The sequence below is a fragment of the Betta splendens genome, chromosome 2, assembly GCF_900634795.4.
Source record: "Betta splendens chromosome 2, fBetSpl5.4, whole genome shotgun sequence".
Lineage (NCBI taxonomy): Eukaryota > Metazoa > Chordata > Actinopteri > Anabantiformes > Osphronemidae > Betta > Betta splendens.
The window spans coordinates 8955511-8968831 of record NC_040882.2 but is presented as its reverse complement, the minus strand read 5'-3'; the positions used below and the strand labels follow the sequence as shown (position 1 = coordinate 8968831).

Here is a 13321-nt window from a genome sequence, read left to right as displayed (position 1 = left end):
ACATGTTGTGTCGGGGCACCCCCCCCCCCCGTCATCTTCCCTCATCCCTCGTTCCTCAGCCGCGATGTGCAGAGTCTGTGCTCATTCACTCTTCCAGCTGTCTCAGTCTGTCTGCCCCCGTCCTCGGCACGCCACTTTAGCTGAGGGCTCACCCCTGCTCCTGCAAGTGTCTGCGGCACATCAATCCCCCCCCCCGTTGCTCCCTACCTGCCTGCATCGCTCTGACATGCATCTGTTCCTCGTACACAGACGCACACAGGTCTCTCATGTAACCCCTGTTTGAGCTCACCGCCATTGAAGGAAGTCTCTCCTGAGGCGACTGGGAGGTGGGGGGGGGTCTGCATGCATGCGTGATGGGCGGCGTGCTACCAAATGCAGGGGGGTGGGGCTGTGGGGGGGTGATGGGGGAACCCCGCAGAAACAAAAACAACAACATCGCAAACAACAAGAGGATCCAAGTAAAGAAAAGCAACATTCCCGGCGCGCCACAACTCGACACTTTCATAGATCCAGAGAGACGCAGTCTGGAGCGGCTTTATTTAGAGTGCAACGCTCCTCCTCAGTCATGTATCACGCTGACGCCGCCGTTGTGTGCTGTGGAAAGGAATGCAATCATGGAGTTTTTCAAATCTCGAGCACAGAAAAGCACACGTCAACAAGCCTCCCGCCGTTCGCGATCAAAATGATCAAGCGGCTCCAACGTTTCACGCACCTCATTCACGCGGCTGCTGATCGTGCCCCATTATTTCATTCTGGGATGCGGGACTGAATGTTTTCCTCATCACTGATCAGTCTTTAACACGCGTTGCACACAGTTTATTTATTCATGAATTTAATTCACCTTCGCCAGTTAATTGCTCGAGTTTAATTTCAACGTTGGGAAGACGCGGCTGTTTCGGGAACAAACACCACGTGGCAATCAGCCATACAGTAACAGGCGACGCTGATGCGAGGGTCGGCCTGCGATCAACACAATGGCGTCGGACACACACACGGGACTAATGTAATGACTGGCGCTCGGGAGGAGTCTGTGCCCTAGGCTGTGCTCCAACCGCGACCCCACAGATGCCTCGGTAGAGGTCACCACCGACCACGAAGGGGAGCGCGGCCCTGGGGTGCACGCGGCCTCGTCTTCACTGAGGATTGGCTGCGACGTTGTTTGCCCCCTGCTGCATTAGTGGTGGGCTTTGGGGAGCGGGCAAGTCTGGGGCTTCGCTGGCAAGTCTTCCCCCTGTAGCCGTGGTAACAGAGTCAGCAGCACGTGACCGCGTGTAAGGGAAAGTGTATGATGGGGGGTATTGGGGGAGGGGGGTGGCGAATGAAGGGTTAAGCACGCATGGGCAGGAGCAAAGTAGGCCACAACAATAAGGGGGAGGATGGGAGCCGTGCACTTTGACTGTACGGAAGGATTAAGGCGGGTGTGTGCATATGGGGGGTGGGTCGGGTGGGCAGGTGGAGGGATGTTGTTTTGGGGCAATCACGCACCCTCGCAACCCCTCTGGAGTTGCGCTGAAGGGTGGAGCAGCATCAGGATGGATGTGGAGGCAAAGGTCAGCGTCTGCTCCTACTTACTGGAAATAATTAGCTTTCGCTGCACTGTACTCCGTTATGCACGCGCTGTAACACACACTGACGCACACAGTGACACAAACAGATTGCTCGTCCAACTCCAAACCCCCCGGAGTTGTTACAGTCACTGCTTATGTAATAGGGTTGAATGAACAAAACAAAAACAAGCTACAGTACCATTAGATCATAGTAGTGAGAAATAACCCAAGTGCCTATGGACAGACAGACAGACAGACAGACAGACAGACAGACAGACAGACAGACAGACAGACAGACAGACAGACAGACAGACACAGCCCACAGCAGACACACACTGTCTGGCCGTGTGGTGGGGTCAGCCTGCACTGTAAGCTGTGGTGTGTTCAAGATGAGAAGGAAGCTGACACATGCACACACAAACATCTCCCAGCTGTGGGCTGAGATTTCTATCTCTACTGGGAGCCACCCCTTTAAGCACACACACACACACACACACACACACACACACACACACACACACACACACACACACACACACACACACACACACACACACACAAATAGACCCCTCCTACACATATCCAAACAGAAATCCAAATCCAAATCTGCTTAAATGAAGCAATATCATGTTCACACAAATGCAACTAGATTCTATTATGGGACACAAAGTAATGGCGGTGTAATTACTTCCACTCTGCTAAATAAACACATCTCAGCTCGGACCTCGGCGTTCCCGTCAGAAGTTGTCGGCCCAGGACAAACAGCTATGACGAGAGAGCGTGCAGGCGCTGGAAATGCCATAATTAACACATGGCCCCAATCACGCATCCTGAATACATTTTCACTCTGTGACTCAGCCCCCCGTGTGTCATTGTATCTCACTTCACCCCAATCATTTTCCCATCGGTGTCTCTCTTCATCGGTGTCTCACTCTCTCTCTCTCTCTTGCACACACACAAACACCCATCAGTCCACCTCCTCATACATATATACAGACAGACAGATAGACAGACAGGATCTCACAGAACACGCTGAGTGGAACCACCCACACATGTTGCGAGCAGACACCTACATGTGCTCACACAGTGACACAATCTCTTATACCCCCTGAATTTATACTGGGATCTTGTTAAAGCCATGGCAACCGCATCCCCCATCCGCCAGCCTTCAATCCGTCTGCACACGCGTGCGCGTCTGTGTGTGTGAAACAGATGCAATCTGCACTAATACATTGTCGGGGTTCGAGCTGGTGGCCTTGGTAACGAAGATGAACGTCAAATCTGGGTCACATTCATTTCAAACAAAAATCAGTGATGTCTCTCCAACGTGCTGTGCTGCTCATGCATTATTTCCCTTCCAATTAACAAAGAATGCTTGTTTGTTCTTCTCCAAAAACCCAGGCTTCGACTTTTATCTGCGGCTCGTTCTCAAAATTGGGTTTTCGTTTTTCAATCTGAATTCAAATGAACGCCGGCTTGCGAGAATGTTGTCGACGCTGCGAAGACAATCAGCGGATAACTAATTTGGGCATAAATCCTTAAGCTGCCTCAAGGCCACCTGACCGTTTCACCTCTCCCCCTACAAACACACACAACTCAGCATCACCTGCACAGTGCACTGCACCTCGCGCACTTCGACGACCTCGACAAACATTCTATTTCGCCACAAACTCATCCCTATCAGTCTCCCCGCATCCGCCTCTGCTCGTAAACCTTTAACCTTAAGTCCAACTCCAAGTTGCCTCGGAGCTCCCGCCATCATCCCACCACCGCCTCCCACTTCCCCAGCCCTCGTCTCTCCAGAGGAAGCAGATCCTTTCAATTAAACAAGCATTCCTCACATGCTTCCAGGCAGCTTGAAAGTAGTTTAGTCTGTTTTTCCCTTCTCTCCAAGTTTTGTTTACGCGCTTGCCTCTGCAGATATAAAGCATTGTGAGAGCGTTGGGGTGAGTGATCGCACGTTTCGGACGATTAACGTGACAAAATCATAAATGTAGAGCGGAGCCTAACGTTTGATTCGGTGTCCAGTAATGTTCCCATACAGGTTGCACAATAATCAGAAACAGACCCTGGCTAGCTGTGCTGCTGATGTAAAAGCAAGTGTTAAATCACACTGGCTGCCACCATTATGCAAGTAGACCGAACACAAACCAACCAATCACACGCGACCTTGTTGTCCCATGACCCTAATGGGGCCTGCTCACCTGTTTTGAAGATCTCATAGCGCAGAGAAAAGCCTGCCCCCTGGTGGGCGTAGTCGGAGACGAATCGGATCTGAAGGGAGGAGCCCGACGAAATGATCGGCGCTGGCGCGATGTTGCTGCAGTGTCGACCCAGAACGTCGGCGTTGTCGGAGGTTCCATCGCGGATCTCGATGAAGTCGTACCTGAAGGTTGGAAAGAGGAGAACAACAATAAATATTGAGTGCCATTGTGCAGTAGATGGTTAGAGATGGAAATCATGGGGCTACAAGCTAAGCTAATATTTCTGCTGCAAGACTTCATAGCAATTTGTTGGCGTTGGTTCATCCCAAGATTCCTGTGGCATCAAACTGAAGGAAAGCATCAAACAGAAGACATCTGAGCAAGATGCAGGCCAACAGACAGTTGAATGGGTTCATTAATGAAGTGTAAAAATAGAAAGAGGAGCTCGTGAAAACATAAAGCCGTGTGGCCTGGGGGGGGGCATTTAACAGCTTTGGGGGTGTGAGGCGGGGTAAGAGAGCAAAACTAGAATAAATAAACCCGAAGACACCACATGCTTTAGATCTCGCCGCACTGTGACCCTTGACCTTTCCAACTGACCCTGAGCAATAAAAGCGAATACCTAACTAGCAGGTCTGTGAAAGCGAGAGACAGAGAGACAGAGAGAGAGCAAGAGTCCACCTGGCTGATCCGCATATAGCCCTGTGTCTCATTCCTCCAACGCTGCTAAACACATGCAGCAGTGCACAGACTCACAAAGAGGCGACACACACCTCGCTGCCTGCGGGTGATGTTTGATGTGCTAATTTGGGTGCACCACACGGGGGAGGATCTAATTTGTCATTGTTTGTCTAAGAAAGTATTCACAGACATGAACATTGATTTTGCCAAGTCAAATTGTGCCCGATAGGTCCACGTCATGCACAGACCGGGCGAGAAAGAGGAAGGAGCCTAGTGAAATGATTTTTGTTTATTTTAAACCTAAAGCACATTTGCATTATTATCAGAAGGATTAAATAGATCTTACACTCTATTGCGCTGAAATTGCTCGGCATGTGTGGAAATGCAATCTGGCTCTCTCAACGCCGGCTCCACGGAGAGTTCTTCCAATGTTATGAGTATTTAAGGCCTCCGAGTGAGTGAAGGAGGCTGGTATTTACTGTAAAACACAGTCCTTCTATGCACGACCCAAAATAATTGACACTGTAGCATTGTTGGTATCATTAAAAAGGAGCCAGACCGTACTTGGGGGCTGATGCCATATTTTAAGGTAATCATTTAGAGTTGTGACAACACTGGAATTTCTTAATTCTTGTTTGTCGCTCTCTCAGTTCTTAAGTACAGGTTTAGGCACGAAAAAGGCTAAATATAATCTTTACTCACTTTACTATGTGGACATGCCTTTGTGTGTATATCTGCCGGTTTTCATGCTTTTTGTTGCATTTCAACTTTCGCAACAGGGAATAATATCCTTGTAACGTTCTTCTCCAAAATATCCATCGCTCACTCTTTGCCTATGATGCTAACAAGAGTCTCGTCAGCCCCCCCCCCCCCCATATTGTGATTGCCTGCGTAACAAACTGCATCGCCGCAGGAGCCTCGCAGCTACGTGGAGGGAAACCTCCCATGATGCACCGAGTCATGCACGCTGGTCTTAATTAGCTTGTGAACGAAACACGCAACTGTCAAAAAACAAATCAAAAACAAACAAATAATAGAAAACAGGGGTTCTGTTGTCTCACTAATTACTGACTGGCTCTTTGATGCTCTCTGGGTTTTCCACCTCTTGTAAAGTCGGCATCTTGCTGACGAATGACAAACAATTTTTTTGTACTCTTTCCTCAAAGTATTTCAAAAGTATTCAGTCACGGTGAGATTTACCAGTCAGCATCAGGCTGTGTTTCTCTGTGGTTCCTAAGCACTAAGACTGCCTTTGTACTCCCACCTTGGAATAAAACCTGGATTAAATAAAGTCGCTAAGCCTCTTTTTTGGGGGGGTTATCTCATTGCTGCAGCGTATTGATTCCCATGCAAAGCATCCAAGCTAAGACTGCTGATGGAGGGATAATCTCGACCACATTAATCTGGGTCAGGGTGGTACACGCACAGGTGAGGATCAAAGTGTGAAAATGCTGCAATGAGCCCGTCATGTCACCACATCAACGCCTGCACCACCACAGTCTGCTGTGCTTGATTATTCTTCAAGAAACATAAACTACAGCAGCCGATTCCATCTCACTTTAAGAAAGCAGGTGTTGCATGTGTGTCTTTACACTCCGATCTAAAGGTGAAAAAGTAATACCTAATTTTATGTCCTCCTCAAATCTGAGTTTATGAAAATGCAGACATAAATTGCTGTGCACCAGCATGAAACCAAATATATAAAATTATTCAAAAACACATGCCATTCTCCTTAAAAGAAGGTATGTGAGCATTAAAATGCTACAGCCCCCTGGTGCATTCAAGGAGTTTGGGTATGTGATAGTTGGGGGATGAGGAAAATCCATCCAAAAGCACGTGGTGCAAGCGAGTGGAGGAGCTCCTGTCCAATTCTCTTATACATGTCTTGCTTGTAATCCCGCATTACAGAGGCGATCGCGGGGGCTTTAGTGGCGAGCTCCGACGGTGAGCCAGCGAGAGCCACGGCTACTCCTAAGCACGCCTGTTTAGGGCTGTAACTGACACACGCTCAGAGGCAACGCACACACTCCGGCAGTGCCAACAAATGCGCGCAGACACGCACTCGAGTACAAGCAGATACGGACAAACACACAGTGTCGTATCGCCAACACCAAGGATAAAAGGCCTGTAAAAGAGCTGAGAGCCTAATTAGGTTTTAATTGATTTTGGAGTGGGGCTCTACACTCCCTCTCTCTCCTTCGCTCCGTCTCGCTCTCTCCTGTCATGGATTAGCGTCAGTGAGTGAGTGTTCCTCAGATGTGATTATTGACCTGTTCGCTCAGCCTCTCCCTGGGCTCTGATGAATACATGCATGAGGGCCTGACGTGTGAGAGCCCACTGTCTGTCTCTCTCAAGCGCACACTTGAACGCATTCCAGGACATTGCACACACACACACACACACACACACACACACACACACACACACACACACACACACACACACACACACACACACACACACACACACACACACAAATCATTTGCACGTGCACAAACCCGCACCAGGGAAGACACACATTTGCATGGCATGCCTCTCAGACACACATTCAAGCATAAAGCCCCCCCCCCAGGTTCCAGGTTCCATTAGGGTTTTTCTGGATCCAAACTCTGTCTGTGTCTGACACCATCTTTCTGTCTGTCTGGCAGTCTGTCTGCCCAGTGCCCCCCCCCCCCCCCCCCCCCCCCCCCCCCCCATTTCCCCCATAGAGACTAGCTGGAGCAAAGGGAGAGGGGTTAAGGAAACTAAAAACCCATGAGGGCCTGTAATTGAGCACCAGTCCAGACATGTCCTCTCTTCCTCCGCGCTCATATATCACTCCACCCCTCTGCCAGAAACTAATTGCCTCTCACACCTTTGCCGTTTGCAGGGGACCACGGGTGTTTCCTGCGCACGTCAGTGTCTCCCCCACAGAAACATGGCGGCACTGCACATGCACACGCTGTGTGTTAATCTCTTGTTAGTTAGCCGTCCTACAAACACTGGTCCTTTAACTCAGTGATGTTCATACTTCAAAGCCCTGTTACAATCTTTTTTACCTGCCTGTGTGTGTGTGACTACTAGTCTGGGGTATGGTGTTTCATTTACTTAACCGAATACAAAAAACACAAAGCACTCGTTGCGCGTGTTAAAACTGCACAGTAAATTAGAGCGTAATTCGCTGTGGGTGCATCCCAGTCATCTGATTTAGTTTGTTTATGCCAATAAAAGAACAACAGCTGTCCTCCACTATCACCAAACAGGACTTGGCTGCATTCAGACACACGATGCCTTATGCTGCAATAATTTCATCCTCTTGTGTTCCTTTGTTTCCCCCATGTTCCCCACTAGAAACACAAGAACCCACAAGATCTCAATCTTGGTAAACAATGAAGAAACCCTCTGCCACTTCACTTCTGTTCATCTTAATGACAGAGACTGATGCACAAATTAAGTAAGGCGCAGGGCGTACACTAGATACACACCCAGATACTCACGCTTCCACACACACGCGCCCTCAAAAGGGACTCTAATAAACCGTAAGTGCCTCTGAAATATTAACTAGATGCTGCGAGCAAAGTCCCTGCAGATCCGCAGCTCCTGCCATCTCCAATCCAGGCCGAAAAACAAACGGCTCTGCGTTCTGTCGTCTCAGGCCTTACCTCCTGCTGCCCATCACGCATTCATACTTACAGATGACTGGGGCCAGACCGCTGACCACAGCCAGACCCTCTGGCGTGGCATCGATCTGACGCTGCTATCCGAGCTAGGTCGGTGACCCCACTGCCCCCGGCTGGAAGCGGCTTAATCAACCTCTATCCACATACGGTACAGCATGTGTGCGATGGAGATTTTACCCACATTTAAATCCTCCACTTCACACTGCTAACAAGTCCGCAGCCTGGGGAACCTCACATACAGAGAAGAACTGCTACTGAGGCCAAACCATAACGTGTAATCGCGCTAGCACGGGTTTTTACACTTATTACTTATCACCTGTTACTTATTATAAATTCATTACAGCACCAGCAGCTTTAATAGTCATGCCTACTGGACCCTGATGACCATGAGCTTGCCCTAAACAGCTGAACAACTGCCTTTGCTCTTGACCTCTGGCAACACATCTGTCTGTGTCCCCCCCATCACCCCCGTTTCTATCTCACTGGCACTGCTGATCATCTATTGATTTCCCATTACAGGCAGAATACGGACATTGATCTCACACCTCTTGGCATCCCCTTCGGGCATGGGGATGATATCACACAGGAGAGCTGCTGGTATGTGCTGCCAGACGCCTTTCAATACTGTGATGAGGCATGTCACAGGCCAAGGGGACTCTAAGCTCTGTGTGTGTGAAGTTATAAAGTTATATCATTAAATCTTCCCACCTCAGGCCACATCCAATAACAAATAACCAAATAAAAGTGAGAAAATAAAACCCACAAAGGTGGAAAGAATTGGATTTTTCTGAATGACTACAGTTTTATGGGGTGTGTTGGTGTGTTGGTGTGTTTGTGCGGTGCGCCTGTATGCGATTCCGCCTGTTCCATAATTCAAGTGTGTTAAAATAAAGCGCGTCCTCCTTGGGCTAGATGAGAGGCGGAATGAAAGAACGCGGGGGGGGGGGGGGGTTGTAGGATCAAGAAAGGGAGAATAGAGAATGATGAGGCCAAAGAGAGAGAGGGAAACAGAAATAAAGAAAAGAGGGAGGGAAAATCATCTCCATCTTACTCCTCTCCGTCTCTCCCCGGCTCTTGGTATATCACTACGTAGCATCCTGGGGCTTGGTGATGGCAGATTGCATTAGAGATATGGGCCTGATATTTCATCTAGCCTTTATTACATTTAGTTCACATCAATCGGCTGGCAGCCTGTAGGTAAGAGCTATTTGGCACGCGGCCGGACTCCCCCTGAAATGAAATCCTGAATTAAAGTGCCACCTCAGACATGGAGCGCCTGCATAAGGCTGAGGATTTGATTGCTGCAGCAGAGCTTTGGCTACGTTACATTGCTCGAACGCTGACTGAACCCGCTGAGGGAAAATCTCCAGCTGGCAAAGGTTGCAAGCCAGACTCCAGCCCAAGCCGAGCTGACCAAGCACTTTTTTTTTTCTGCGTTATAAAGGCGAAGCCCGTTAAAAACACGTGTTATCGTGCGTCTTCATTCGCCTGGGTGTGCGTCCATGATCAGAAGTCTGGGCCCCGCGTCCTTCAGGTAACACACGGCCTCGCTTTTCTGCGCCGCCGCCGCCGCACTAATCCCAGCTGTCACGCAGATTTCCAAACCCTGACTGAAATGCTGAGCCCCCCCCCCCACCACCTCCACGGCCCCTCCGGCGCCCGGCACCCAAACCCCTCGCGCGGCACCGTGAAAACATGCAAAAATCTATGCCGCGCTCGCTCGCTCACACCGCCGCGCTTAATCACACGGGCAAAAAAAAACGGAAGCAACCCACGAGAGCGCTACGGGGCTCGGATCAATCTGGCTAAAAAGCATAACAAGGGACGAAAGAAAGCAGAAATATCGAGCGGTACTTTGGCTTTCACCACCTTTTTTTTGCCCACCATTCCTGTGCCCTGAAGGGAGATGTTTTCTCCATGAAACACAGAAGGGCAAAAATATTAGCGTGTGAGGTTATGCAGAAATAAATGTTGGCATGAGCCCCTATTTCTCTAATAGGCTTTTTTGTGAAAGGAGTTATCACACGGGGGCTGGGTGCAGGGAGAAGGCAAGCGGAGCTGCTGGTCTCCCAAACAGACATGCTCGCATGCTTGCAGGGTTACTCACACGTAGACACCGTTTCCCACCCACGCTCACTGACTCCATTTCTCACATGCATACACTCATACATACGGGATGAAGGGAGATTGAGTGGGAGTGTATGTTAGAGGGCAGAGCGAGGCCTCGGCCCCTCCGGGCGAGCGTAAAGAAATATCCCCCATCATAGTGAAACTCTCCGTGGAGGAGAAAAGGGGAGGCGTTGCGGCGCTTCCTCCTGCCCTGTGCGCCTCGGGCTGCGGGAAACTTCTTGACACACTGCTTATCACCAGCTGAGCCATTTCTCTCCCCGCTACCTCGGTAGCAGGGGAAGTCCGGCCTGGTGCGGCGCCGACGCCGCGGCGCTGGCGTAAAGCATATTACAACAGAGATAATTATGCGGTGTTTCTGAAAAAAAAAAAAAAAAAAGCAAAAGCAGCCGCAACCTGGAAGCACAAAGCCATGGAGAGACATGGAAATAACATTTCCAGTTGGCTGCAACATGACACGACTGCGTGAATGGAACCGACAATCATTACGAAGCCCTTTCACCAAAGCGGCCATTGATGTCGTGGTGAAAAGTTGCATTCTTCTTCCCGGCCAGACAAAATGCTCTGTCAGTGCACAATGCACAAAAAAACAGCCATGGGGATTATTAATTCTTCAATTTAGAGACTGAAGGGAGGACTGGAGCACAGAAGGGAGAAATAAATGAGTGTAGCTTTAGAGGCTGCAGTGATAACGATAGCTGGTGTTTACTTTAGACAGACTAAATGGACAAAGAGCCGCAGAAATCCTGATTTATACGACTGTTTCTGTGACTCAGTTGGGTAAAGGTTGATTAAACAATGGAGGCTATGACTTCTTTCTTCTTCCTCTGAGGTCCAAGACAATAGAGGACCATATGATTTGGATTATTCACATCTCTGTAAAAGGAAACTGACCAATGTAGTCATAAGCAGCTGGGCCTCATTCTCTTGCCTGTTTATTTTCTCTCTCTGCCCCCCCACAAACTTCAAACTTTTCCTATTATCCCCTCTGTTCATGTGTTATACACCCCGCCTGCTCAGATAGCTTTTTCAAATGTAGCCTGACATTTGATTATCAGACAGAGGGGAGATTAGAGCTGGATGGATAAGGTTGTTAACACAGATCGCACAATCTAGTCAATCTAGTCCGAGTTTATCTTAACTTTTTGATTGTGATGTAAAATAAAATCTCTGTCCTGCCCTGTAGCATATGAAAATGAATTCCTCCGGTTGCGAGGAGAGAAAAACACAACTATCTTTTGGAATAAGAGAAATTTTCTACATCGGAGAGAACAAATCAACTATTTATTGACATTTGAGTCATTCTTTCCATCTAGTTTTTTATTGTAACCTACTTGGCCTGTTTGGATTCACCATCGTGCGAAGGCGAGTCGCAACTTCTGGATGTGGAAAAATAAAATGAGCACCATTTTCTGACTGCTGAGGTTATGTGCAGCTGACATGCCCTTGAGCAAGGAATTTATCCCAGTAAGTGCTCTGGAGAGACCCTAAAAAAAAGGATAATTGTAAAAGTGTGTGGCTGCACTGGGGAACATCCGGGACGTACCGTGTGCAATGGTGTGAATGTGGAAAAAGGACAGGAAGGCGCTCACGTGCCTGCTGTTCTTTAAATAAATAATCATTTCATCAAAAGGCAAACCACAGTCCACTTAATGGTCTGTGTTTTGCAGAAAGCCTCTATGTACAATTAACATTTCCTTTGCAACTGACCTGCTGTGGTCAGTCTGTGAAAATCTACTTGGTTGAAAGCCGTGAATTATAATAGTACGTGAAAACCCAATAGGAAAGTACCTATTTGAGATACAAATGAAATGAAAATGTCATCACAAATAATCATTCAGCCAGAATAATAATACACCAGCAGCTCCCATTGGTCTGAGCACGGTCCCTCTGACAGATAAGAGCGCCTGACGGACTTCACCGCTGTGACACTTACTTGCAGTCCAGCCTCTCGATCTCAAAGTGCGGGTTGAAGTTGACGATGATGCGCTGGGAGGGCTCCGGCGCCGTGATGATCCAGTGGCAGTTCTGGTGAGGGGGGTACTCCAGCGGATAGCCGGGCGAGGTGATGTAGCCCGCCTTGCTGGCGTCTAGCACGCCGCCGCACTCGGTGGCTGTGACGGAGACGGGAGCAGAAGGAGAAGCGTGGTTAGTGACGTCGGGACGGCCAAAACGCCCCAACAGGTCGGCTAATTCAGCACATTTTATTTATTTTAAGTGCATTTCTGCATCTGCTGCTTCCACAGCAGGCCGCGGTTGAAGCGAATAAATCTCGCGTAAGTGGTGCGGTCCCAGGAGCGGTGACTCAGAGGATGCTCCTGCATTTGCTGCACGAAGATGTGATGAGCAAGAAATGAACGGCAAAACAAAGGCGGCAATTTAGGTCGTCAGCTGGTAGGAAATTGGAAAAAAAAGAACTTATTGTGGAAACGCTATTGTGGATTGTGAATGCGAGTGGGGCCACCTGGGTGAGCCATTAAAACAATAAAGAATCATCACTGCCACGTTTGCTGGGCGCTCACACACACACACACACACACACACACACACACAGACACAGACACAGACACAGACACACACACAGACACACACACACACACACACACACACACACACACACACACACACACACACACACACACACACACACACACACACACACACACACACACACACACACACACACACACACACACACACACACACACACACACCCAGGCTCTTATCTCTCTCCCTCCCCATTGGGACTGTTGTCCAAGTGTAATTGTTGCTTTAGCGAGCCAATCTGCAAACATTAGGACACATTCTCTGATCCTATCGAGCTCTCCCAGGAACAATAGTCTGCCAATGGCGTCGCTCGGAAGGCCCAAACAGGAAGTGACACGCAGACGGCCTGTCTAGCGGGGTTCTGGAGGTCACCCCGACTCTGTAATGAGACGCTAACATGGCAACAAAAGGCCCCATTCTCTCCGTGTGCCCCCGCATCTACAGCCGCTCCCGTGCTTCGAGTTATCACATAGAAACACACTAAAGACATAATCTCACGCGCACATACAAAAGGAACGCGTATATACGTGTATTCACACACACACACACATGCACA

At 49.0% G+C, this 13321-nt stretch overlaps 1 protein-coding gene across 4 annotated transcripts in view; it reads right to left on the bottom strand.

Moving 5' to 3' along the window:
* nrp2a (neuropilin 2a) overlaps positions 1 to 13321 on the bottom strand; it is a 51138-nt gene that overhangs the window by 30407 nt on the left and 7410 nt on the right. For 3 of the 4 annotated variants that reach the window (XM_029174661.3, XM_041074054.2, XM_029174650.3), the window contains exons 2-3: positions 12155 to 12332; positions 3752 to 3933 (exon numbers count right to left, since the gene is read on the bottom strand). In XM_029174661.3, coding sequence (XP_029030494.1) covers positions 3752 to 3933; positions 12155 to 12332 — 360 coding nt within the window. Of the gene's footprint in view, positions 1 to 3751; positions 3934 to 12154; positions 12357 to 12883; positions 13029 to 13321 lie in introns of those variants that run through there. The other variant, XM_055503957.1, reaches the window with a different exon arrangement.